We start from the raw sequence: 26,499 nt of genomic DNA, 5'->3' as shown, positions 1-26,499 counted from the left end.
TAGCGTACGATATGATATCAAGAGATCAGGTGGGTATGTAATTGACTGGTATCTATTACATATATACATATCTGGTACACAGCTAGGGAGTGTTGCCTTAACTTTGACAGTTTGATCGTATCGAGAAGGTGGGAAATTCCGGAGGAATGTTGGGCCACCACGGCCTTGTACATGTACTACGACGGATAAATACGGGGTTCGCTTAAATTGTGTGAGCCGAATTCGTGGATGGTAAAGATGATGTACACACATGTACAGTCGAACCTCGTTATGTCGTTAGCTTATTCTGGGAGCCAAACCCCTACGAGATAGCAAATATACGAGACAGCAAGAGATCCGAGATATCGAATTACGAGATAGCGAGGTGCGACTGTATGTAGGTCCATACATGTAGTTTACATCAGCAGGAGGTCTGATTACACATAGGTATTTACAAGTAATCTCGGGGTCCGAGAAACCGGCATGAGCTGGCCTGGGTTATGATGTATATGTATAGCGATCAGATTCCCGTAGGTGCGCGCATGTGTCGTTTGACATAGGTAGAATATAAACACGTACACACGCACATATGTAGCCGAAGTTATAGTTATGTACTTGATCATGACATAGACGTCGTCTGATTGATTCAGGGAGACTCTGATAGATACACGCATCCTCATTAATATTAACTCCCACCTCCTGAACCGGATTCACTTGCTCCCCTCGACCTCACATATGATATTTTGTCGTCTAACTCTAATTATTCTAGCAAGCAGCTATATATATCGGCCATCAACTACGTGCCAGCTATGTTCTGTGGTGATATGAAGTTGTATTAAATTTACTTTGAACTTCTTGGAGGTTGAGAGCCAACCGATTAAAGTCTCCCCGCAGTCAAGAGATCTGTGGTCCGAATTTCTGGCACAACGACCCGCACGTGCATTTCATCGGTCTCGGCGCTCAACGTCCATTCCTCTAGTTAATTGTTTCATAGGTGCCAACATCGACGGTGACTCGACGCCATGTGGCACATTTTGAGTAACAGCGTGCAAGATCTTCAGAACGATTTCCAGGAACCAAAATTTGAACCTGCCTGCATGAGGGAAAAAACGCTTTTTGCACCACTCAGTGAGGTCGGCACTTTAGGTGCACTACGCCTTCTACAAAGTCAATTGGGCAATTGCTGATCTAAGCTAAGCTCTAGACTACTCTATCTAAACTACCCACATAACCGGCTTTGTTCCCCACTTGAGAGTACTCTACACTTGCGCCGCTGGACTGCAGTCGTCCTGTTTGATAGTGATAGCCCGAGTGTGTTCGGGCACATAAACCGCTTTTAGAGCATGCAAGTTGGAAACCCGGTGCAAGCGTTTGTTGAATGGGTTGGATGCCTTTAAACATTGCACTAGCGGTATCTCACCATAGAAATGCTCCATTTTGCATCTTCTCAAGCGCGCCAGAGCGCTTGGATAAACCAAAGCCATACATTTCGATATTAGAACAGCTGTCGTGCATCAAACACAGATCCAGAGTGCATAATGCACGACAGCTATGCCTCGGCGCACATGCCCCGCCTTGAATTATTTGTTTTGCGAGTCCATGGTCACAGAGCGCTCCCTTATAAACGGTGTTAAGAATGCTCAATTCCCCCAAGACTCAAACTATAAAAAGTTTATCAAGAATTATTCCGGATCATGACTACTACCAGCAGACCCAGTAGTATCAGTTCCACGAAGAGGTCTCGGTTCAGCTTCTCCGGACTCACATCAGGTTCAAAATCATCCAAACGAGATTCTCTATTCCGCCGTACCCCCTCAAATACCGATAATGGCCTTAGCTCTCTTGACTCACGAAGCTATCTTGGTGGTGAGGGCTACTCGGAGGTTAGTGCTGGTAGCTCAGCTTCACAAATACGAACAATGAGCAGGGTGATTGTGAAGAAGTTTGATAAGATGTCGACTTCTACGCGCTCTGTCATCTCGTTCGGGGGAAGTAGTGGGGCAAATAAGGTGGGATACAAGAATGAGGAAGAGGGGCCTGATAGGCTGAGTTCTAGAGGACGGAGTCTAGAGATGATACTTGAGGCTGGGATGGATGTATCTATGAAGTTGCGGACATTCTTTGAGAAGAATAACGATATTCTGAAAGGCGATTCGAGGGCCGGAAATCTGAAGATGCAAAACGAAAGGATCCTGGAAGGGGACTGGGGGATGACTACGGAGATCGCCGTGTGTGGGGATAATGGAGCTGGTAATGATATCTTTGAACGGGGTCGAAGATGAGTTCTAATATTGTGTAGGAAAGAGCTCTTTGATCAACGCATTACTGGATGTCGGGTGTATCACTCCTATTGTAAGTTGAGATACATCTGTACCTGATACAGCTATAGTTGACATTGCCGCAAATAGAGTAACAGTAACTCCTGCACGGCCACGCCAATTGAATTCCGCGCTCGAGACCGGGCCCAAAAGATGAATTCCAAATATACAGTAACCAGCACCCTTCTGACGCAGGCTGAATGGTTACCTTTTGCGACACGGATTCTTGGAGATATTCAGGAGGATCCGGCAGATATGAAATACATCACCGCCAGGGGAATTCTTAAATCGCTGTTCAACCTATCGGAAGAATCAAAAGTAGTTTTGGAAGATATTCAAGCTATACCGGCATTCTTGAGGGATTTGGCGGATAAATTCAGCACTCAGGATATCTCGGAGGTAAATAAACATATACAGAGACTTAATTCTGAGTGTTGGGCTGTCTTGAAGAAAATAACGTAAGTTGTTCCTGATATCAGATTCCTTGTCTGGAATACTTATAAAACGTCGACAGAATTTATATGGATTCACCGGTTTTGAATACCGGTGTTGTACTTGTTGATTTACCTGGTACGGAAACTGGCTTTTAACATATATATCTTTAGTGAAGTAACTGTGCGCTAATTAAATGTAGGCCTTGGTAAAATCAACCCGATGAAGCTAGCTACAGTCAATGAATATCTCAAATCGTGTGAAAGTGTTCTGATCGTGTCGGATATTTCACGGGTCGGAATGGATGATTTGTTAATGGACCCCATATTTGAACCTATTGCTCCCCGAGCGCAATTAGAACCACCGTCGAAGTTCGCATTTATTCTCACTCAAATCGATGTCAGTTTATTCCTCCCATTAAAAATTACATTCTAACAGTAATTGTAGAACATACCCCGTGTTGCCAGTGATCCAAAATGGGATAAGTACTACTCCCGCTGCCCTGATGTAAAAAAAGAAAAACTCAACTGATTCCGCCTAGAAAACGCGAAATTCTTTTGCGCGTTGCAGCTACCCGTGACATGATTCACAAATCTCCTAAATCTCGTCTCAATACTTCCACAGTGATATTCACCTCCAGTCTCGAGTACCAGTGGCACCACCGCCGCCTTCTCCAACCAAAAAGGACTTCATGCATCTCACCCGAAGAATCTGGTATCCCAGCTCTGAGAAGGTTTATACAAGAAAAAGGATTAAAGAGGAGGGAGGCGGTGGTAAAGAGTCTGGTCCAGGGAAATATGACAACCTTTATGAACTCGGTGCAGAATTGGTGCAATGAGGAGGAGACAGTTCCGTCGACACCAGAGGAGGAAGTAATGGCACCAGAGGAGGAAGTAATGGCACCAGAGGAGTTGCAAATGTGTTTCGAGGGTATGCAAAAGGTTGGTTTTCATTTCAGAAGCGCCAAGTAAATGTATGGTGGTTAATCTGAGGAAAATCTAGAACATTCATGATTCTATAATTACGGGTGTCTCAAATCCATTGAGAGCTCTGGTTGGATCTCTTGAGCAGGATATCAGTACGGCAGCCTGGCATATATCCACATTGAATACTCTCACTAATGAACTGTAGAAAACGAGAATGTCCTGAGGACCAATGCAAATGAAGCCCAGGGAATTGTCAATAGGTGGATTAGTGTGAGATATCCTAACTTCCAAATTTTGAAGCCACTCTAATAATCCGATTCGACAGGCCTGCGATCACTGGGCCGCATTGGACAAAGTCTGCCGCCAGAATGGTTCCTTTACAGATAAGAGCTCTGGGAAGAATATCGATTGGAGTAAATCAATTGCGGATCTATTAGTAAATAGTGTCAATGAACACTGGGAATCGACTTTCAACCAGGCAGATGCAGCAATGTCATCCATGTTTGTGAAAGTTTCCGATACGGTTTTAAAGATGATATCTGGTGAGTATCATGATTGGAAAAAATTAGAAAAGGGAGTCCCTGTTATGTGCGCCGCTGACTTTACATCTGGTGCCTCAGAGGCGGTCAACCAAACTACCGACCCTGATAAGGTCGCTAATGAATTGCTACCCATAGCAGTCCGTATCTATAATATAATCCACACCCAAAAAAACCTGTGGCAGTCAAACTTAAGGTGAGCACAAAGTTTTCGCTTTCTAGCTCCACGATTCTAATAGGTCAAAATAACTAGAAACACAAACAACCTCGTCACTGGAAACCAAGATATTCTCCATCCAAAGCTTTGCTCCTTTTATAGCTCCATTCGTGAAATTAATGGAGCCGGGATGCTTGTTCGGCGTAAAGAATATTCATCTGAGACACTACCTGAGCTAGTTTTCTCTCACTATGAGGAGGTTTGCAATAGCGTTTTTGAAGAGCTTAACAAGCTTGTTAAGGAGTTGGAGGAAAGGTTAATTAGCGCATTGGATGGGGTCCTGGATGATGTTAGATCAAACTATTTTCACCGAGAACCTGTGGAAATAAAGCCTAGGGTATATGTGGATTTGAAGCCGGTGAAAGGGGAATTAATGGAGCTCTGCAGGTTAATGAAGCAGTTGGAGTTTCTGGCCATGAGACCGAGGGTAACTGTGGAGACTAATTCATAGAAGGAGATTAGGATTTAGTTAGGACTTGTAAATAATGTAAATAAGAAATTTGTTTTTGAATATTATGGCTTTTCTCACTGTAGGTAATTTAAAAATATTCGATTAGCTGGACCTTCGGTGTTGGTATGGGTGGTAGATTTGTTGTATGGTTGGTCGGGCGTTGTATAGTGGGAGTGGGTCGGCCATACTTCAAAGTTGTTACCACTTAATTCAAGGAATTCGGGGTCAAAGATACATACGAGTGTCATGTCAATCACTGACCACCAGGAGATCTAAAGAAAGTATAACGGGTATTAATGGAAGACGGTAAAGTAGATCATATCGACACCCTTCCAGCGATTTCTATTGATAATAAATACAGTTAAAAAGATACTAATAAAAAGAGCTCATCCAGGAGAACAATTAGTTCCCCCCAAACCACCCACGACGACGGTGCACACCCCCGTGCCTAACACCCGTAGAAACAACTTTAGTCGCCGCCGCAACATTTGCACTGACACTAGCGGTCGAAGTAGCGTTGTGTCCGTCAATCCAGATATCAGTCTGCGCACCCTCAAAATATCCATATCCTGTGTTGTAAGTAGGGGCATAGTGTCCCGGCTCAAACATGTTGTTACCCTCCAAGTTCATCCAGTACATTGGCGACTTTGCGCCCTTCACACACTTGCTCTTGTCACCTTCGCAGTTGATAGGAGCCACGGGCTTGCCCAGAGGAGTAGTGTTGGTGGCATTGGTGACATGGCAGACAAAGGGGACCATATACATCTGGTCGGTCCCGCCAATAGATTTGTGGATCCAGAACCAGGAGCACATGCAGCGGTCATTGGGACATGCGGGGAGGTCAGGAACATGGAAAGTCTCGAGCTGGCGGGCGGGGCTGTCGTGAACGACGGAGAAGACGACGAAGTCGCTGGGGAGGACAGATTCCGCGTCGCTTTTGTAGGCGATTGCGAGAGCGCTGCCGGCAACGTCGGTGCGGTTGGGGGCATGCATGTCTGGAGTTTTAGCTCGTTAGTGGTTGTGCTTCCTGGGACGGTGGAAGAAGCAGAGAAGAGGGTGTACTTACTTCCCCAGCCGTTCTGGTTGAGCCATGGGTCAGGTGCCATTCGAGGGTTTGCATCTTTGAAGCCGCGCCCAAGGGTTGTGAAGGCCTTGTTGGAGGATATCTCAACATCTACGGATCCGTTTGCAGGGAGGGCAAAACTCTCGTTGTCGGCAGGTGGGTTATCGAGGTTTCCGTGCCACCACCTTGGTATCATTAGCGTCGTTATAGCTTGTAGGTTAGAAATATGGCGGGGTTCATACCATTGTTCGAAAGTGTAACCTTGAAGAGGTTGACTAGCATTATCACTATTGATGTTGGTCGGATCAAGACCATACATGGAGGGCATCCAGACCGAGAGATGGGCATTGGACATCAACGCCTGTGAGAGGACCAAAGGGAGGAACGTTGAAAGGTTCTTGACGAAAACCATTTTGACAGATATCAAAAAATGGAAAATAAAGAATGGAGAAGCAAAGTGAATGTAAATGAGTGAGTAAATAACAAAAACGAATAGACCTGCCCCGGGTTGAATGAAGTTATCGACTAGCGGAATGAATGAATGAATGAATGGGTTAATAAATAAGAACCGGAGGGCCGGTAAGTTCGTCTTTTATGTACTATATCAAACAAAGCTTTGACATGAGGAATTATGGATTTACGTTTCGAGGGGTTCCAAGCTAACCTACCATGGGACTTGTAGGATGGAGTGATTTGTCATATTGGTGATCTCTAATCGATATCCGGTAGGTGATGATTAGTTATTTATTAGGATTAGTCCTTGGAAATTTAATTAATGTGGTAAGAGTAATAAACATGATACATAAAAACATCAAGGTGTAGGTAGAGCGGAAGGACGTATAAGGGAGGCATATAACCATTAGGTCGAATAGTCGTTGGATTGTTGATAGGTGCAGTACGTACTTTGTTTCTAGAAGAGAGCTCGAGCTGCAAACCCATCCATGGTCCTCGTACGACCATAATTATAACTGAGATTCATCGCATAAACTCAAGTTCTCTTTTTCTTTCACGGTGTGATACTTCACTTGTCCGCCCTGGAGGGATTAGAGGGTTCGAATATTCCTCACCGGCAATGATATCGCTGAAGAAACTTATTTCTGCATCTCTTGTACACCATATGCATGTACCGGTAAACCTGTGCGGCCAGTGATAAGTACATGTAATGAATGTTCCTGTTACACCCACTGTATATATGAAGAACTTCATATGTACCTCCATCATTTAATTACGCTCACCCACTATTCTCACTCCTGTTATCATAAGTCCACCCAGAGAATTCGTTTTCCCAGAGCATGAAAGATCCTTTAGTTTAAAGGCTGCGGGGGGTGGACTTCTCGAAGCGTTAGATTGATGTTACCAATGGCCAGGGAAACCCAATGTATTAAGGTAGTCGGATCTGGAGTACAACTACACTAGGGGTGGGCCACCTCGCGACCGCGAGTTGTGTACACAATTTAGGCAGCGGAAATATTATATTAAATTAGATATAAAAAAAAAAAATAATAATAAAAAATAAAAAAATTAAAAAATAAAAAATAATACTTGCAAGGTATTTAGGGTCCAAAAGAGTTGCTGGTGCAACAAAGGTACTTAGCTTAGTGGTAAATATCTGATACATGTCCTCAATGCTATGGGTTCAACTCATGGCGGGAGCGCGAGCTGTGCAATTCAGACGTTAGTTAGAGGATGTGTCATTGATAACCCTATAACGTTGGCATTTATGTCTCTTATAGGGAAGAGGGTTGTCCGCTTGGGGAGGCTGGGAACAGTCAACGATCCAAGAGTGTAATGCCCCGGTTATTTACTCCATCCGGCAGTCTGTGACAAAATTAATAAATTCACACGATCATAGTCGGGGAATGGTGTAAATAACCGGGGTAACTCGATGCAGTTTTTTTCTACTAATCGCATATCTTTTTAACAACTTTTTATCACTCTATTACAAAGAAACCATGCTACAAAACAACGATAAGACAGGGAATAAGACAGATAAACGCTAAGAAACATACACGCTAAAGAAAATACAAATTGCTAACTAAATACAGTCCACCGCTCAATTCCTTCCCGCTTCCTCCACATTTCCTCCCACCTACTATGCAATTTCACCCACCTTCCCGTATCCAACTCTATCCTTCTCTCCTATTTCCTCCATGCCTGGATCCTCCCCACCATTTCCATAAGTCATTCTAGCTAATAATTTGGTAAGCACTTCCGGGTGGTACATGATCGGTATATATACTTACCATTCGATACCCAATCCCCCAACTTCTTGCATTCCCCCCATCCTACATCCAATACCATAACCGACCCCTCTTTCCCTTCCTTACCGAAAACCTATAATAAATGTTAGTGTCATATACCAAACTGTCACCTTGCGGCATATACATACCATCCACACAGAAATCCACCTTCTACCACCTTCAACCATATACCCCCAAGTCCTCCAACTGGCTCCAGCGTAAGTCCTTTCTACCCTAACCGACAGTCAGTATCAATAAAAATATGGATTAAGGGGACTTACTTCTTTACAGCAGCACTTCACGGTATACAATGTTGTCCGTTTGCGGCGGCGTCTCATCTCGTTGCAGCACCATCAAGCCAGCTACATCTGTGACTCTCGAGAGCGCTACATAGAGCTGCCCGTGAGTGAAGGGATCAGACCTCAAGTCAACCCCAACGACATCCAGTGATTGACCCTGCGATTTATTGACAGTCATCGCAAAGCATAGCCGAATAGGCAACTGCCTTCTCATTAATGTGAAAGGTAGATCTCCCTCAGTGGACGAAAGCTGTATACGTGGTATAACCTTTGGCTCCCCATCAAACTCACCACCCAGAATCTTGGCTTCAATGCACCGTACACCCAGCTTAGTTACCGTCATTCGTGTTCCATTGCAAAGACCTTGCTTTGGAAATAGATTGCGTAGAAGAATTATTGGTGCTCCCACCTTTAGTTTGATGATAGACGGTGGGAGGCCAGACGGATTGAGACCCTGCAGATATTCTGGAGGTAGCAGATTTGCATTCTCTTCTGAATTACCACTGTCAACAGTGTCTACCGAATAGTACGTGTGCACTTCGCCTTGAATTTGCTGTAGAACTCTATCATTAAACTCAGCGACTGTATCGTTTCTCATCGCCAGAATCGCCCGCTTCGAGAATGCGGTGTAATTTGTTGGGGCTGATTCAATTATATGCTGCGGGAATACATGCATACAAAGGTCCTCAATTGTCTTACAGCTCTGGATGTATGGTGGTAGAGTTATTCTACCATACCATCGGGAATCATGGCTCATCTGCCCAAGCCAAGCCGCAAACGCCTCATTCTCAACCCCATTGCGGACCCTCATATTGATCTTGAGTCTCAATATCTTGAAGTGCTGCCATAAAGAAGACCGTTGTAGGCATGCCTGCACTATCTGAGCCCTATTACCGCGTTGCACAACTGGTAAAATTTGTGCAAAATCCCCTCCGAGTACGACCGGAATATTTCCGAACAGGCAATCATCCCCCACACTACATATATCATTCAGGGTCCGGCTGACCGCTTCAAAGCAATACTTGTTCTGCATAGGTACCTCGTCCCAGATGATCAGCGCGGTCTTTTGAATTAAACCGGCCAACAGGCTGCCCCGTTTGATGTCACATGTTGAGCCCTCATGGATAGCAATCGGAATTTTGAATCTGGAATGGGATGTTCTGCCTCCAGGGAGCAACTGTGCCGCAATGCCAGAAGAGGCAACACAAAGCACAATCTTACCCTGGGAGCGGAAATGGTTACAGATAACGTTGTATAGGAACGTTTTTCCAGTACCTGCGGGCCCTTGAATGAAGAATAGGGCGGACGCAGCTTCTTCAATACTGTGTGTAATAGTATTAAAGCATTCCAACTGATCTGAATTGAGTTGTGCGATCCTCAACTGTAGACTTGCCGCTTCCGCAACCATATCATATCGTAGTTCTGATGCAATCATCTCGTTCCCACCTGTTCGGTTCCAATCCACTATATAGAGGGGCAACCCAAAGTCGTTAAGCGTTCTGTTGGAGTCGGCAAGAATCTGTGATATCAGGTAGAGACCATAGTCCAGATGGGCATCCGGAAGCTCAGGGGGGATAATGAGACCTGTGTTTCTTTCCATAGCTCGGGGCAAGTCATCGCAGATATTTGACTTGAATTTATCCCATAATTGCAGAGGTTCAGTCACGTTGCCAAATAGCAAGGCAGTGGTGAAGAGTGTACGGAGGGAATATCCGCTCGAGAATATGCTTGCTTCGGTAAAGCACTGCACCCACTCTTGATCATCGTCCAATAAGCCAAGGGCAATGCATGCAGCCTTGAATGTAGGATACAGCACATTATTGACAGTTTTCAGATAATCAAAAGATTTTGCGCCAGGGATAACGGTTAACAGTAGACGCATATAGTATTTCTCCCCCATCATAGGATTGCAATGCCACATACGTCCAATAGCCACACCTTTCTTCCTGGATGCCCACTTCCGCGATTTAGCGTCATAGGTAAAGTACACCGGGAAATCTTGATAGAGATACCGGGTACCATCCTCGTGCTCTGTATTGTACTCAAAATAAGCCATCAGTGTAGTTCTCGAGTTTTGCATCCTCTGTATCAACTCCTCCCGGTTGGAGTTATCTCCATAGTATACCGGTTGCTCGCCGGGCAAGTGAACAGCCAAGTGAATGACTGACGGGTATTCTTCGTGCATTCCGTATTCGAACAAACGCCATACAGCCTCAGTGGGTCCTATATAACGCCCTTGGAGGTATCTAGTAATTTCATCCGAGTCACTCCCTACTTGAAGTGTTGTTCGATCTGAACCTTTATATATATATTTGTGTATATATTTTATCGCGTGGATAGAACCACAGATCTCGACATTGATATGAGCTTTATACCGTAAAGAAAGATAAGGATTATATGGAACCACCCATCTGTTGTCCATCTGATACTCTTGATTAAACCCTGAGCCCCTTACTACCACTGAAAAGGTTCTGCCATCATTACGTCTTCTATACAGTGGATAGCCATCCTCCTGTACAACTGTTTCTGATTGATAGGCCTTAGGGTACCGTTTCGAACATGCAGTTGGTCCCCCATTCTCCTTTGAAGCCATGCAGGGCGATCGCATATTGGCCTCTCCACATGGACCGTGTACCATACAACTTCTAATGATTGCATTTAGTTCCCCCGTAGGATCAGTCGCGGGGTCCGGTAACTCTGCACACACAATTTCGTCGATCCTCTCTGCTGTCAGAAAGCGATCATCCGGATGAAGGAATATCAGTAGATGCATGTGTGGCAGCCCTCTCTTCTGGTACTCAATGGTCCATACAGACCCAAGATAGCGACCAAAGATGTGTTTACGCTTTATTTCTTGGAGGAGTTGTTGTTGCTTGAGATGGAACACCCTTGCAACTAAATCTGGCCTATCAACAGCAGTTTGCCCCGGTAGTAACTCCGCAGTAATCTCTTCCCACTTTGGATTCGCGGTAAAGGTAACAAATAGTGAGGGACGCCCAAAATGACGGACTATAGCCATGGAATCCTGGAACAACTGCAGCATGTATCGGTCGCCTCCTGTATAGCTTCGTGGTAGAATGATACGCTTCCCGGTTTGTTCCGAGTTGAAGTCCTCTTGCCGCATATTATCCGCCAACCCATTGTACAGATCAGCCCGAATATTTGCTTGATTCAGTCGAAGCCAATTCAACTTATTCTGATCACAAACAGCCCAAGCATCTACCAAATACTGCTGAAATAGCCGTTGCGAGAGGAATAAAGTCATGGGTTCAGTCGTCCTGGTATGCAGTCGGTACCTGCACACCATGTATAGTAATCAAAAAGTTAGCCATATCAAAAAGTCTTTGAGCCATTGGTGTTTATAACTAACCTGTAAAATTCGCGTTGCTGTAACCTTAAATTCTTCCTTCGGTTCAACTCATCCCGCAGCCGTAAGCCCCAATGCCAACCCCTCTCACCATTTGGAAATAGCAGAACATAATGTAAGGGCATATAAGCGGCATGATTAGGATCAATTATACTAAACTGCCTATTGGCATCTGGATTTCTATGTGCTAAGACAATATCCTGGAATCCTGCTTCACCATATTCATCCGGGATAATCGCAGCGACTTCATTGCTTGTAGGCAAATTGTGTCTCCGCTTGTCCGCTCCACTCTCCACTATCAACCGCAATTGCGGATTGAGTAAGACACGTACATCTCCATCTTGTGAGGATGCAGCTTCCAATCTTTCCTTCGCTGTCTTGTATAATGGAATAAATGGATTGACTGTGTGTATCTCTTGTGTCAACCGTTCCAAAACCGCAATATCTAGAGTTGGATGTCCCTGCTGCATCATTTGTGCAGCGTAGAGTGGGTCATAGAAATATAACTGAGCAAAAGCGGGCGTATCGTTTGCTGCTGCAGTCAGGGGCCCCTGAAGGTGATATAGCTCGCCATGGATTTGGAAGCATGTAACCCCCCCAGCTTGACGGTCGATGCGTTCATCTGAGGTATATTTAACGGAAGTAAAGGTCAAAGCGGAGTTGTACTCCCTAATGCGGCTACGGAACTGTCTAGCAATTGTATCAGTAGATTCTAGTAGGTACCGTAAGTACTCGGGGGCTTGTTCCAATGCCGGCAACTGAACATCGCCTTTCTTGCAACAATTTTCAAACCGCGGTAACGTGATTGAACTCCCTTGCACGCGCTCGCTTAGCCAATGTAAAGCTTGACATGAAGGACAAATCACTGTCATTCTGCCCAACTCCAATGGCGTCCAACGTGCCCGTGACGATTGGAATGCTAGTGGTACCGCGGGTTGAATCGGCGGCCGAGATGGCTGCCATAGGAGTATCTATTAGAATAGGAGCCCCGCGTATTGGTACTATAAAGAGCAATGTTGCCACTCACCTCTACATTATTTACGATTTGTTGCCGCCGTCTTAATTCTGTTCGACGACGTGTATTTTCACGCGAGCGAGCCTTGTAATAAGATCCGAATCAGTAGAATTCAATTAATAGTTGTAACTTAAAAACTCACTAAGCATGGCCGACATGATTTACGGGGCCGGCCATTACGATCGAGATCATAATCTGCAATATCCTTATCTTGTTTACAGGTTGTGCATTTAATTGTCGACATGTTGCCGAGAGAGCTGGGTGAGAACACTATGGAACGGTATGGAATGGACTTTGTTTGGCCCGGGAGCAGATAATTTAATCGAAGATATTGATTGTTAAAGAGTTGATGGTATTTTATTCAGTAGATTTTATTCAGTAGATTTTGTTCAGTAGATTTTATTCAGTAGATTTTGTTCAGTAGATTTTATTCAGTAGATTGAATTTTTGGCAAAGAGTCCGGTCCCAAGGAGTTGTGTGTGTTATCACCCAGCTCCCATAGACCCACCGGTGCAAAATAGGGGGGTTCCGGCCACTTGACGCACCGGGGGTTATTTTCAGGGTCGAAAACGGGTTTTTTTTGGTGCATTTCCGCAACTCCGCAACCCACACTCAGAACCCGCACCGTACCTCAAAGGTGCATAGCAACGGGCGCGACACCTCAAATTCAGAGCGCACCCGCTACCTGCAGGCAGCGTAACCTCAGGTAGGGTAACTGCACCAAATCAGGCAGGGTAACTGCACCAAATCAGGCAGGGTAACTGCACCAAATCAGGCAGGGTAACTGCACCAAATCAGGCAGGGTAACAGCACCAAATCAGGCAGGGTAACAGCACTAAATCAGGCAGGGTAACCGCACCAAATCAGGCAGGGTAACAGCACCAAACAAACGAAATTTGATGTGTCGTGCTTACTAAATATCCCTGTCGCTGTCAACCAATCAGATTGCAGCAATCTCAGAAGAATTATATTCCAGTACATAGTAGATGTAGATAGTGCCTACATGAGTTGCCATCCAATGAGATCCCTGTATGGTTGTAAGAAGCTAGACCGAATTGGCCAGGTTAAGCGATTCTAATATTTCGTGCCAAGAGCTCACCACTCAGCCTCCGGACCTTTCGGAACTGTTTGTTTAGTGATGTTTATTATTATGAGTACGTGTAGTTCATGATTCTCTGTGCCATGTGGAATACAATTTATTTATTCGGCCAGAACACACGTAACTACCCTTCGTAAGACAAAAGTATTCTAAATTAATAAATGCTTTCGTACAGCAAACTCACCTACTACTCAACATGTGCTACTCATGCCTTGGCCAAGTGCTCAATTGATCAATTGATCAAGGTTTACGTTGTATCGGCGGGGAAAATTAAATTAACAAGCGACAGGCAAGGTACAGGGCCTAGAGAACGTATAGCTCGGCCATCACTACTTGCCGTAGCCCTGAAGAAGATTCAAGTCCGCTCTGGTGTTTCATGAACCATGATTTGTGTAACGGAGGTGAATTCTACTATGTAGTGTCAATCGATACCCCTTTCACGTGTTGTGAGTAGCCTACAGATTTAAGTACATGTACTTAGCGGATATGTGCAAAATAGCCTTTGTTGTCAAATAAATGATGATATCTAACGTCCATGCCCACTTTTAGTTACAAGTATTTGTTGAATTCAATCGCATCTTAAAATGCTGTCACATACTTTATATGATTGAATATTTTTTCAAACAAAACACATCTGATACAATTTCCTTCAAAGAAAATTTACGATCGCGAGCCCGTTTAAATGTACCTGCAAACGATACATAGACCCCCTATACCTGCGACCTAGAACTATTATTCCTCGGGATCTCTTGGCCCTTGCTTTTCTAAAACCTCTAAATAGTGCTCATCATCTTCGATATCAAATTCTAACGGTAAGGTGATTGGTGTCAACGGTATCCCTTTTTTCTCCAGCTGTGCAAGTCGCATTGCCGTTGGCAATTTATTTTTGTTAACGCTATAAATAAAAAGACGATGGCAGCTCGATGTCACATGGAGATCCCAATTCCTGTACAGATCTTACGTCAATGACATTTTCTCAGGAGATATGAGTGCGGGGATGTCATTACCATGCTGAACGGACATATGTTGGCTGAGTGTTGAGTGAATTATCCCAGCATCTGCACACAAATTCCAGCCAACCTTCTGCATCTACCGGCAAATCGATAGACCAGAGTCTCCACGCGTGATAATACTTTTTGCTCAAATTCTCCCATGGTACTTCATACCATACAGAACCTCCGTCACCTGAGACCTCCACTCTCTGCGGCCACCGTCCTCCACCACTATAAGCCCAACCTTTGACTGTAATTTTACCATCGTGCACAATGACAGCTTTATCGGTTGGGGTCATCATGGCGCTAGATACGGGCATGTCTTGGATTGAAAAGCCAGAGCTATAAGTCGTATTGTGTTTGCCAATTTGTTGATTGTAGTAGAGATATTCTTTGCGCTGGACAACGTTCTTGCTGGGTTCCGGAAGAGCGTTGACTTTGGTGAGCCATTTGCAGGATCTTGCTCCACTATTTCCACTGAAATTAGCGTCAAAGAAAACAAAAGGAATCGCCAAGCCGATAATAGAGAACAGAAGGATAAGCATACATGTAACCGAAGGTGACGGTTCTTAAGGGAAACCCATGAATCTTTGGTAACGGTTTATCGTTCATCTCCCATGCTAGGAGAACCTCGTTCATTTTAACCTTTCTCCACGGTACCGAAATGCCGTAGTTGGAGACATGGCCTTTTTTGAAATACGTGTCCGCACCAATAAACTCTAGATGTTTTGCTTCCGGCTTCAGTCCACCACAGTATTTGATTACCTTCTTCAAGCTTACGCCGGTCCATTTTGCTGTTCCAATCGCGCCCTCTGCCCACTATAGTACCCGCACTATCAGTTCACGATCACAGTCACTACCTATATGTTTATGCATTCCTGTAGGGCTTCTCACAGGAGCATTTATAAGCTCGTCACCTTCTCCTGGGTATAATGCAATCTGCTCCAATCTTCTAGTCCCCGAACACTGTATGGTGACGATATTACTCTGTCTCGGAAACAGACTTTCGTTTTTAAGTTCAGCGAGAGTTATCCGTTTAGGCTCGTTAACAAGTCCCCCGACGTCAAAAAAGTAGGCCGCTTCGTCAATTTCTGGAATTCCGCCATGGTTTCGGACGAAGTGGAGTTCGTTGGGTGTAACCGCTGATTCGATCAAACGATCCTTTGAGGCAGAAATTGTTGACCCTTATTTAGCATATTGGGGTCTTGTCGGAATTGACAGTGTTGACTTACTCTTGGGGGCTCTCCATTATAGGGAAACTGTAGAACATGCGTCATATCCTCCGCCTTCTCCTGCTTGACAATATTCCAGCTTTCCTCCGGCATCTTCTCCATAGTTGGACCAAGGGCTGCATGATATTGTTTCCAACGAACACCCTCCAAAATCGGATTTGTTTTTGGCAATGGAACCAGTTGAAACTCAGATGGCTATTCCGAATGATAATGGGGTTAATATAAATATCAAATCGAACATTTGGGGTGATTGGACCTACTGGAGCAAAATTATGCGTTTGCAAGACCTTTGCAGCTTGTTCCCGTTTCTCTGGGTAGTCTTCCCACTCGATATATCCATGCCAACCTTCCCTTTCCTCGGGAAAGTATGGGATAGTCGTCTCATCCGTTCGTGTCGAAACACTTAGAGTAGCCATTATAACTGTAGTAATCTGAGGTTGGTCGCAACAGACCTTGCCGGCCCTACTGCTCTTTAAAAACAACTCCCGTCGTATTTTCTCCTCGGGCCATACACAGGGCAACTCGAGCGGCTACCATATCCGATGACGAGGTTGTCATGATGACGACAAGGTGCTATGTATACTACTTTCATTCTTTGTTTAAGTCTCGTCGGTAAACAGTGATATAACTGGATAGAAGAATGAACGAATAATCTTCAACGAGAGTTTAATCTTGTTACAGTCGTTCACGGGGTGAGGACGAACACTGGGTGAAGACGAACCAGGGTTATTAATATGGCAAGAAACAGCCTGCCAAAGCGATCTTTCCCATCGCTTCCTATTTGTCCAAAAATCCCTGTCCGTCTACACCCAGTGTTCGTCCTCACACTGTGAACGACTGTACTAAAGCTCATCGCCCCATCTTAGATACAAGCGATAACTTGGTTGAAGATAAACCATGGCCATGCATGATAAGAAAATAGCCCAATATTGACAGACTTAACAGCGAATCGGCGCCGCTAGTAGGGTACTAATAGCTGAATCTTGGCAGCTTCCTGGTTCACAACATTTACTAGGATGCTGCCAAGCGGATGGCTAGTACAGCACATTCAAGTAATTCCCAGAGCTCCCCCCTCGTCACAACGATATGGGATGAATTCCCAGTCTCCGCAATAATATTTGTAAGGTAGTTTTCTCGGGCTCTTTCCTAGTGAACTAGCTACATGTATGCACATACACGATGCACATACTTGCTATATACCATAAGGCCCAGCTTGGCAAAACTACCAATTCTGGAAGTGGCCAGGTTTATACCTCGAAAAGAAAGGACCAGTATCCCGAGAGTGGAGCGAAATGCATGTAGATGTAAGCATTTCTGGGGTTTCACGGATAATAAACCCTCAAAGCTTTGACCGGGACGTATCCGGGAATTAGATATCATGAAATAGACATCAGGCTGTCTAGCAAATCTTCTAGGGTTCAAGTTTATAATTGTTCATGCCCAGTCATTCGTTGTCGGTCAGTATTTAGGATACTTCCCAGTGTTCTCGTGAATATCATACAGTATTAGAAGGCGGGATTAAACAAGACGCTTACAAGAAGCATGAGACGCAAGGAAACCAAATGCTTGTTAAGCACTACTTCTACCATCCTCCCAGTAATTGAAATTCTATTTATCACTTCCTTTCGACTTTGGCCTGTGAGAACCCCATTTTCCGGCTGGGGGGTTGAAATTCCTTTTCAAACTCCCCCAGCTTTCCGCATTATAGTCTTCTTGGACTTTTCTGCAGGTTTTCAAACCCCATTCCGTCACTCCGACCATAAACATGCCTGAGTTTTCGTCAGCTGCTGAAAATATAGAAAAGATAGACAAGGATCCATACTTTCGAACATAAATGCCATACTCCCTTCCCCAACCTTTTGCGGTTTGAGTATAGCATTACTCGCCTTCTCGTGTGTGCCATGATCTGGCCCATGAGCGGACATTACGTTATGCAGACTCGCACCGGCTGGGAGGAAGCCACCGCTTGCCTTAGCGTCATAGTCTCCTGAGATAAGGCCCATGAACTCCGACATTGTGTTACGGTGATACCATGGAGGTCGAAACGTATCTTCACCGACCAGCCAACGCGGTGGAAAGATAACAAAATCAGCGACAGCAGTACCATTTACAGCAGAATGCACAGTCAGCACTGTAAAGATACTTGGGTCTGGGTGGTCGAATGAAATGCTGCCAATGGTGTTAAAACGTCCGAGATCGTACTTCATCGGATAGTAGTTCCCATGCCAGGCAACTACATCGAAGGGGTTATGTCGCTGGGTAGCAACGAAAAGATTTCCATCGAATTTAGCTGTGATGCGGTAAGGTTTCGACGCACTTCCGACATCATCCGTAAAAGATGCTACAGGTGCCTGAAAATCACGAGCGTTGGCCAAACAGTTTGAACCAATGGGACCGAGCTCAGGAAGCTCAAAGTGCCCTGTTGTGAATGTTTCCAGTATATAACCACGGACCGGGCCATTAGGAAGAGTGATTCGAAAACGAATCCCACGTGGGATGATGAGGATTTCGTTTGGTCGGACATATAGTCTATATTTTTGTGAGTCTACTTCTCCACTTAAAAAGCATGTGGAGGGCGGCACCTTCCAAGCTCCGTCTCAACATCCATTTCTCCATGCTGCAATACAACAAGCCAGTCCCCATCGGCATTGTAAAAAGCGGAATGATAATCCATATTCTTCCCAGCAGCAAATGCGTAGATACCGATTCCATTCTTCGTACTCACATCACCTGCTCCAGCAATCATGTTTAGTCCTTGAACAAAATCCCTATCCTGGTAAATCTCAAACGGGTCCCATCTCAGCTGATTCGGGATCTGGTGAAATGCTGATGGGCGGAGAGTAGATTGAACCCCTGGGACAGAATCAGGGACTGGAGAAAACGAAGAGTGTGAGGCGGATGGCATAATTCGGTAAAGCCAGGACTGCTTGTTTGTTGCTCGCGGAGCTGTGAAGGCTGTACCGGAAAGTTTTTCCGCATAAAGTCCAAATGGTGGCTTCTGCGGAGAGTTCATACCCACTGGAAGGGCACCCGGTATAGCTTCCGTTCTAAGCGCAGCGGGGATCTTAGCAATAGTGAAGGAGAAAAAAAAAATTGAACATCCGGGATAGGTAATATCTCACTCATGATAAGAGTTAAAGCCATTCTGATATTTGTACGGATCTGGAGTACTGAATGATGTTAAGGGCATAGTGGATGGCAGCTCTTCGTGATGAGATGAGGTATAGTGGGAAAGTGACTTATATATTAAATTAAAGGGCTCCAGGATGAAGGCTAGGAGGTGATATACTAAATTAGAGGAGCTGTTTATTCTTCGACAGAGAAGAATTTCGGTGAACAGCAATTTCCTCGCTCTGATTTGGTGTTTGGGAGAGAAGGGATGGTGACGTCTCTTAAGGCTTGTTGGATCTCGGTTATTCACGGCCCTTCGAAGATCATGCAATCAACACCCCTGCAAGGGCTACCTGTCACGACCCGGGTTAGGCCTTATCTATCATGGCCAGTAGATACATGTAACTTAAATTTCTGGTTTTGAGTCCGATAGGATGTACTTACTCTACATCCTCATGTATTCAACCCTTGGACAATTCTTGAGATTCAATTGTTTAACGACCGTATTTAGTCGACGAGTTAACAACAACGATTCTTTCAAACGAGTAGGAAGCGGTTTAGTAATCCCTGCCAAGAGTTTATATACAATTGTTTGAAGACGTCGGGTGAAGACCGTTGCCAAGTCGGCAATCTCCCTTGCTACATGTAGGTACGCCTAACCCGAGTCCCGAGCCAGTGAGTTCATAGTCGCAGGTCAGACTACATGATATTCATGCGCTGGTGGTTAACGTTAGATCGATCCATACATCATATATACATACTAAGTACATACTTCGTATATGTAGCCAGGCCCTGTTAATTGGATTTCAATTCCAGAGATATTGATCTCCTTAGTTAAGCACACGGCGGGCCGTGAACTTCACCGTCATAAAAGAGTACGCGATTTAGTGGAAAAATCAATAGCTAGAGATCCAAAAATACCTCGAGCTCGTGTACGTTCATCACGGTACTAAACCTAATTGCTTCTGTTCATCCTCATATATACATGTATTTCAAGGGACATAAAATCTTTCATAAATTGATAAAAACTGTTTAACACGAAATGTCAGTTGGCATATCAAAGCTTTCTACTCTAGCATTCAACCCAGTCCCTTGTTTAGCAGATGCCCCAAGCCCACGTTTACTATTGATAATTAGCATTCATCTTTCTGGAACTTCGTAGAGAGAAACTTACGCAAACGCACTCCACAATTCACACAAGTTCTCACCCCCGGTAAGAGCTTGGTCTGCGTCTAGAATTGAATCCCTCGCCGTCAAGAATGTTGGCGAACAAGGCTGCAGCTTCATTCCCTCGAGAACTAGTTTCATCATCAGATGGCGGCCAGTAGTCGGAATGCTAGTGCCAGCACGGAAGGTTGGCATCACTTCTTTCTGGTAACCCCATTTGTCTTCGAGATTCCACATGGCTTCGTACAAGATATTGGCCCAGACAGAACCGATTGCATGAACCAGAGTGTTCCAATTTGAAAGATTGATGGTGGCATAAGTTGTGGGATTGATGGTCATGCTGGTGGAGTATGGGTACCTTCGGATTCCTATGTCGTTTTGTCAATAAGTTTATTCTTAGATCAGAGATTTATATCCATACCAGCCCCGTTAACCCAATCACCCATGGCATAATCTTTTGTACGGGTATCGTTCGGCTTGATCCTGATTGCAGTGGCATAGAAATCGCCCCATCCCTCGCCCATACCACCGGATTCAGTAGTACTCAAGCAAGTAGACCTTGAAGGACCACCAGTTAACCTATTACTGAGCCCGTGGGTGTACTCGTGAATAATAACACCATTATCAAAATCTCCGTCGCGCTGAACACCGGGAACCACATTCCATAAATACATCCTCATCCTTGGCCTTGATCCATCAGCAGGTGTGGCCATGTTGGCATTATTAAAACCAGAACCGTCTTGTGCGTTGAGTTGCACAGCATCGTTACCACGGCCACCAGCACCAGTATTTACGTCCTCAAAGTTTCCAGCCACCTCTGTGAACCCAAGGACTTCCAAGAGGTCGTGGTATGCATTGGCCGTATAGAACAACTGCGTAACAGCAGCATCGATATAGTCTTTGGGTGAATCATCTGATGGGCTGTATGCGAAGTTAAAATTTAGACTATTTCCAGAGGAGCTCGGACGTTGATTGTTTAAGTAATCAGAACCGGCATCCCAGTTCTCCTGAGCAATACCATTGTTACCCCGAGTTGTACTGTAGGATGTGCTTCCGGCGGTGTGCCAGCCATTGGGGGAGGCAAAAGTACTGGCGGGATTGGTCACAACGGTTCGGGCGCCATCGGTGGGATCATTTACACCGATTGGGCTATAAACGTTAGTGGTAATTCATATGCTGTATTGGATAAATACATACTAAACATTATAGGAAGCATCGGCAACATAATCGGCAACTGCGATGATAGAGCCCTTTTCTTGAGCATTGGCATAGGTGATGAGCCAGTTCTCATTGAGGTCAGTCTCGACCCTCCAGACAAGCTTAATGCCTTCAGGGGTCTGATAGTACGCGAGATCTGCCCTTGGTTCCTACACAAAACCACTGTCAGTGGCTGTCCTCGATCGAATCGTGCTCAATACTGAAGGTTTTATACCGAAACTGCGCCCTCAGACCCCATAATAGTAAATGACTGTCCACCTCCTACCAACGAAGACTCCGGAACTGCCTCTGCAGCGTCGACATTTAGTGGCAGATCCATTTTCTCGACAATTCCCTTCAAAGCCTCCAGCGGTGATAGTAACGTTTGTCTCCTGACAGGCGCGGGTACATTCAACCCCTCAGTCACAAAGCTCAACCCCACGGAGAGAATCGACCCATCACGCTTAATATTAACATTTGCCTGCGCATTCTCAATATCAAGTCCGTTGAGTGTCTGGGTAAAATACACATGTGTGATACCAGAATCGACATCCGTATAATCATCGCCGTTCTCACGGAACTCAACATTGGGGACTATGCTCTTGAGATGTTCGGCCGCGATAATCTTGGGGTCACTATCGGCGCGAGGTCTGAGGGCAGAGCTATCAAGTGAGGTTGAGTCGATATACGATCCATCAACCTGCCCAGGGATGGTGAGGAGCCTTCGGTGAGCTGCAACAGCTGTGGCAGCTGTTAATGCTAAAAGAGGAGCAAATGGAAAACGCATTGTTTGTGATTGATCTCTGAGGGACTCGAATACGTAAGAGAATCCTGAAGAACAGACTTCTGCTGCTTGCGAAAACCAGACTCTTGATTTTGAATTGAAGCCGATGCTTGGAGGTGGGAGTGTCTCCTTGGGGATTCATAAGGATATATATACTCATTATTCGATTTCTTTACCGCCTGAATTGGCATTAACTATCTTCAAGGCCATGTGGAGTGAGTTGCACACATGCTCTCAGGATTGCCTAGAAATATGGTATACAAGTATCCGATCACACGAACATACTTGTTTCAATATGGAAAGTGTGTATCTGCTCTTCAATTCCTCCTCAATGCTTTCGATCATCCTAACTGATACTATCGTGATAGGTAGTGTTCACGGATTGAGCAGGTGGAGTCATCTCGGGCCCCATCTCATAATATGAGATTATCTGATATATGCGGGGTGAATTGTTGCGATAAGCTGATTGAGCTGCCTGAAGCATACGTTTAGTACCCGTGACACTAAAATACTTTAAATTCATACCATAAAAGGGGAAAGTAAGATTTTATTACCTTAAGACGGAGTGATTCAAGGTGAAAGTCCTACCCTATAGATGATAATACTGACTTGAACTACACGGTGGACACCGTTATCTAGCTATATCGCACAGGTGTTTCTGGGGTGCGCCTAATTTTTCGGCACCTTGCGATACCCTTGCGATACCCTTGCAGGACACAAAAACTACTGAGCAATAAATATTAAGTTCTGTACCTGCTTTTTTGGAGGGCGATCTGCGGGGAATTCTAAATTACAGATAAGAACCTTGCTGAACTACTGAAGATGGTATGGCGTATACATCATTGTCATGGGATTGTGGATTTATACTCAAGTATGAATATCCATTTCAAACAGCATTTAAACTTTGGTTCACCATTTGCAGAATCCTGATATCGCAGATCCTCACCGACACTTAATTCCAACGACAAAGATCAACGGACCACGCTCTACCTCCTCCCCGAGCCAGGCCAAGGTTTCTGGAATAGTTTAAACTTACGATTTCTCTAACTTCATCCATATATTCAAATCAAACCAGTGACCTACTCTAACGGGTTTTGTCCCTATAGAGCATAGCTCCATAATCCGGGGTTATAACATCAATTCGGAAGTTGAGTTACAGTTGCTACCTAATCAGGAACCCAGCTACTATCCAACTTCCTAATATGGTTTTAAACAATAATTGGAGAACTCAACAGAGGGCTTACATCCAATAGTAAGGGTCTTCCCAGCTGCTAAGAACGATTGAAGATGCGGCCGCCTAAAAAGTAAGATAAGAACAGTCTTACAATTGAAGAAGTTGTTTCTTAACTACATGTATTGCTATCGCGGTGTTCTTGCCGGGATTCGAACACTATCTGTACATATTCCAAATCAGGCTCTTGTACCTACCATTAGGTTCAATAATGTGTGATTTGTACCGAGATGTAAGCTATAAGCCGCGTATACGCGTTGGGTCGAAAACGCTTGATCTGGCTACATAGTACAATACTGAGACGAGGGAAACGGAGAACCAGCTATCATTCAATGCGCCCTTCTCACCTCCACAGATCAACACATAGTCTAAGGCGGTTACACCTAGGATGATATCATTACCTTTTATCAGTATCTCGGCCAAGCCACACGCGGTTCCGTCCGCCAAATGCCTGCGCACTAAATCTCCCGCCGTACATACTCTATGTAGCTCCTCCCCGAGCTAGAACAGGGCCTTCCTTTTCAAAAGTCTGAGTATATTATTTACGTACACACCACACAAACCCATAAGCAATAGCCAATACTCCGCGCTCAGCTGGGATTTAAGCATCTTTCCACTGCCATTTCCGCTAATCTAGTTTACTAATCTAACGCATTGTCGGGGGGTCCCGAAGCCTGATCTGGACCTGCATTTCACATGCCTGGGCAAAGTATGCATCGATCAACATGGGTCGAAAAGCACCGAATGGCACCCCTTGAATTTAAGCAGGTCCCCATGGAGCCTAACTGGCTTGGCCCACTGGAGTGATGAAGGACCGCAGCGTGGGGGGTGGGGCTATGAAGAAACAAAAGTTCTATTGGCTAGCTTTTGGGCTTCGAACCAACCCACCAATGGTCGAATCCCCTGTGCCGTTTTTGACACAGAACCATCGCACTGAAAATTAAAGCAGAGAGAGGAAGGAAAAACCGGGCGCCTATCGAATGTGAGCGTTACAGTGCAACAAAACTTACATTCCGTTTTAAACAAGTATCACCTGCAAAAACACTCATCCTTACTTGCGCTATGATATCATAGATATCCGTCGAGGGAACTATAAGGAAGTATAACTACATGCATACGCACCTTATGTACCGCATTAATTCACCACCTCAGCGGACGATCACACAGTACGTTGGAATTCCCCTATCTGGTCATTTGTCTTGAAAAACGCCCACCAATCTTCCCTCATGCCCGCTGTAAAGGACCCTGTGTGACAGTCCACCGAGGCGAATTAATGCGGTAGCTGATACATGTGTCAAACCCCTCCCAGATGTCAAATAACCACAGTATTACCGCCAATTAACCCTCAATCGATCCATCGGAGTCTCCAAGTAGTACTTTGATTTCGCTTAATCCCGTACCTACTTTCTCACGAGGCTACCGATCTCTAGCGGTGCGACTCACGAAATATCACTCGACACCACCCATTGCACGTCAACAACGCTTGACCCAATACCAGCTCGGGGCGAACACAACGAAATAGTTTTGTATTGTTACAAGTGGAATGCAGCCTCCGGCCGCAAATTAGCTAAAGCCTAAGAGAGTGAAATAATACTGTCCAATCTATATACGACCTCTGAGTGGATATTGCAATGTCCAATCTATCTACGAAGCCAAATTTCATCCATGATCTATAGATCTATATCCCTATATATGAAAGTGCATGCTACATGTACATACGTCGCATCCCTTCCGAACTCGGGAGTGACTCTTTGTCTATTACACATCGTAATTATATATGGTAGAAGAAAATTAACCAATGATAATGCTTCCTGACCACAACGAGGAAGATTATACTATTCGGAGAATAATGTTCTAGTACATTAGAGAACTATCTATCGGGAGGAACCCTCCGATAAACATGTCGGACGAAGGAAACATTTGTATATCGTATGACTACTTATCTGACAGCCCAGGAAACGGCAGCCAACCTTGGAACTAAATAATACATCGCCGTGCGTTCACGATCTGGAATCCATACATACACATACAATACTAAGAACGATCCCCCGGGGGCCACCGGTCAGCCCTTACAACCTTTCTTTATAGGCATGGAGATATCATACAAGCCCGGCCCGTCCTCTCTCTTAAATATTTGTAAAGGAGGCATAGGGCAGATCAGCTAATATAATTTGAGCGTCAGTCCCCGGCTTAAGAGGCGATCAGTTCGCAAGAGGTATTTAGTACTTATCCGGTACAAAGAACCAGTCCCTAAACCGACATGTCTATCGAGGGTGTTTGACATGTCGATCGAGGGAAACCCCCTCGATAGATAGCTTCCTACAACGGACTACAACGTTAATAACCCTACCCTACTCCATACCACACAGAGCCATCTCCACTTCTATATCCACTCGGCATAAAGGCGTCGTGAGGATTTGGGCTAGGTTCTATTTGGATATTGGCGGGTGGATTTAATTCTATTTCTTCGTGCCCGGGGTAGTCGATTAACAGAGTGGGGGTGGGATTGTGGGCGTTATACTATGGCCCCAATATTGTTGGTATCGACAAGTGATTTGGTAAGCCTATTGTTGCGTGGGCATTCGCAGGGAGTGTCAAAATACAGCTATTAAATCTGGATTCACTTTTAACCATCTTCACTAAGACTGTACCAGTTGTAAAACAAGCCTTATGCACGAAATACCAAGATTTTAATTTTGACACCTCAAACTGACCACATTACTCCATCTAAAAAGATGTATTTACCTCTCGTTGACGGAGCCAATTCAGGACGGAGTTTTCAAGCCACCGGCATCAACTAAAACCTACATAGGTCGGTTGAATTTTGAAGATACTGAATT

At 44.8% G+C, this 26,499-nt stretch overlaps 6 protein-coding genes across 6 annotated transcripts; 1 reads left to right on the top strand and 5 right to left on the bottom strand.

Moving 5' to 3' along the window:
• Positions 1-1,673: 1,673 nt before the first annotated feature.
• Positions 1,674-4,862, top strand: H6S33_006206 (uncharacterized protein; the record flags this gene model as incomplete). Its single annotated transcript, XM_044837637.1, has 12 exons — positions 1,674-2,229; positions 2,279-2,331; positions 2,388-2,755; positions 2,812-2,867; positions 2,932-3,128; positions 3,177-3,214; positions 3,271-3,670; positions 3,732-3,807; positions 3,861-3,925; positions 3,981-4,197; positions 4,276-4,390; positions 4,448-4,862. 12 exons carry the CDS (start codon positions 1,674-1,676, stop codon positions 4,860-4,862), a joined length of 2,556 nt encoding a protein of 851 aa, XP_044699515.1.
• A 402-nt stretch (positions 4,863-5,264) lies between these two features.
• Positions 5,265-6,337, bottom strand: H6S33_006205 (uncharacterized protein; the record flags this gene model as incomplete). The annotated part of the gene is made up of 3 exons (XM_044837635.1): positions 5,265-5,857; positions 5,929-6,110; positions 6,168-6,337. 3 exons carry the CDS (start codon positions 6,335-6,337, stop codon positions 5,265-5,267), a joined length of 945 nt encoding a protein of 314 aa, XP_044699514.1.
• Positions 6,338-8,017: 1,680 nt separating this feature from the next.
• Positions 8,018-13,004, bottom strand: H6S33_006204 (uncharacterized protein; the record flags this gene model as incomplete). The annotated part of the gene is made up of 7 exons (XM_044837634.1): positions 8,018-8,115; positions 8,169-8,259; positions 8,315-8,399; positions 8,455-11,760; positions 11,835-12,517; positions 12,624-12,787; positions 12,989-13,004. 7 exons carry the CDS (start codon positions 13,002-13,004, stop codon positions 8,018-8,020), a joined length of 4,443 nt encoding a protein of 1,480 aa, XP_044699513.1.
• A 1,673-nt stretch (positions 13,005-14,677) lies between these two features.
• H6S33_006203 (uncharacterized protein) lies at positions 14,678-16,585 on the bottom strand (the record flags this gene model as incomplete). The annotated part of the gene is made up of 6 exons (XM_044837633.1): positions 14,678-14,891; positions 14,953-15,405; positions 15,485-15,756; positions 15,832-16,098; positions 16,170-16,364; positions 16,430-16,585. The coding sequence occupies 6 exons, from the start codon at positions 16,583-16,585 to the stop codon at positions 14,678-14,680; spliced, it is 1,557 nt and encodes a 518-aa protein (XP_044699512.1).
• Positions 16,586-17,777: 1,192 nt separating this feature from the next.
• H6S33_006202 (uncharacterized protein) lies at positions 17,778-19,359 on the bottom strand (the record flags this gene model as incomplete). Its single annotated transcript, XM_044837632.1, has 4 exons — positions 17,778-17,938; positions 17,992-18,698; positions 18,752-19,216; positions 19,292-19,359. 4 exons carry the CDS (start codon positions 19,357-19,359, stop codon positions 17,778-17,780), a joined length of 1,401 nt encoding a protein of 466 aa, XP_044699511.1.
• Positions 19,360-20,312: 953 nt separating this feature from the next.
• On the bottom strand, positions 20,313-22,431 carry H6S33_006201 (uncharacterized protein; the record flags this gene model as incomplete). The annotated part of the gene is made up of 5 exons (XM_044837631.1): positions 20,313-20,403; positions 20,455-20,815; positions 20,869-21,596; positions 21,645-21,814; positions 21,880-22,431. 5 exons carry the CDS (start codon positions 22,429-22,431, stop codon positions 20,313-20,315), a joined length of 1,902 nt encoding a protein of 633 aa, XP_044699510.1.
• Between the last annotated feature and the right edge of the window lie 4,068 nt (positions 22,432-26,499).

Source organism: Morchella sextelata, assembly GCF_020137385.1.
Source record: "Morchella sextelata strain SCLS chromosome Unknown scls_2, whole genome shotgun sequence".
Taxonomy (NCBI): domain Eukaryota; kingdom Fungi; phylum Ascomycota; class Pezizomycetes; order Pezizales; family Morchellaceae; genus Morchella; species Morchella sextelata.
The sequence above is the reverse complement of the archived record's forward strand: the minus strand, read 5'-3'. Positions and strand labels throughout refer to the sequence as shown.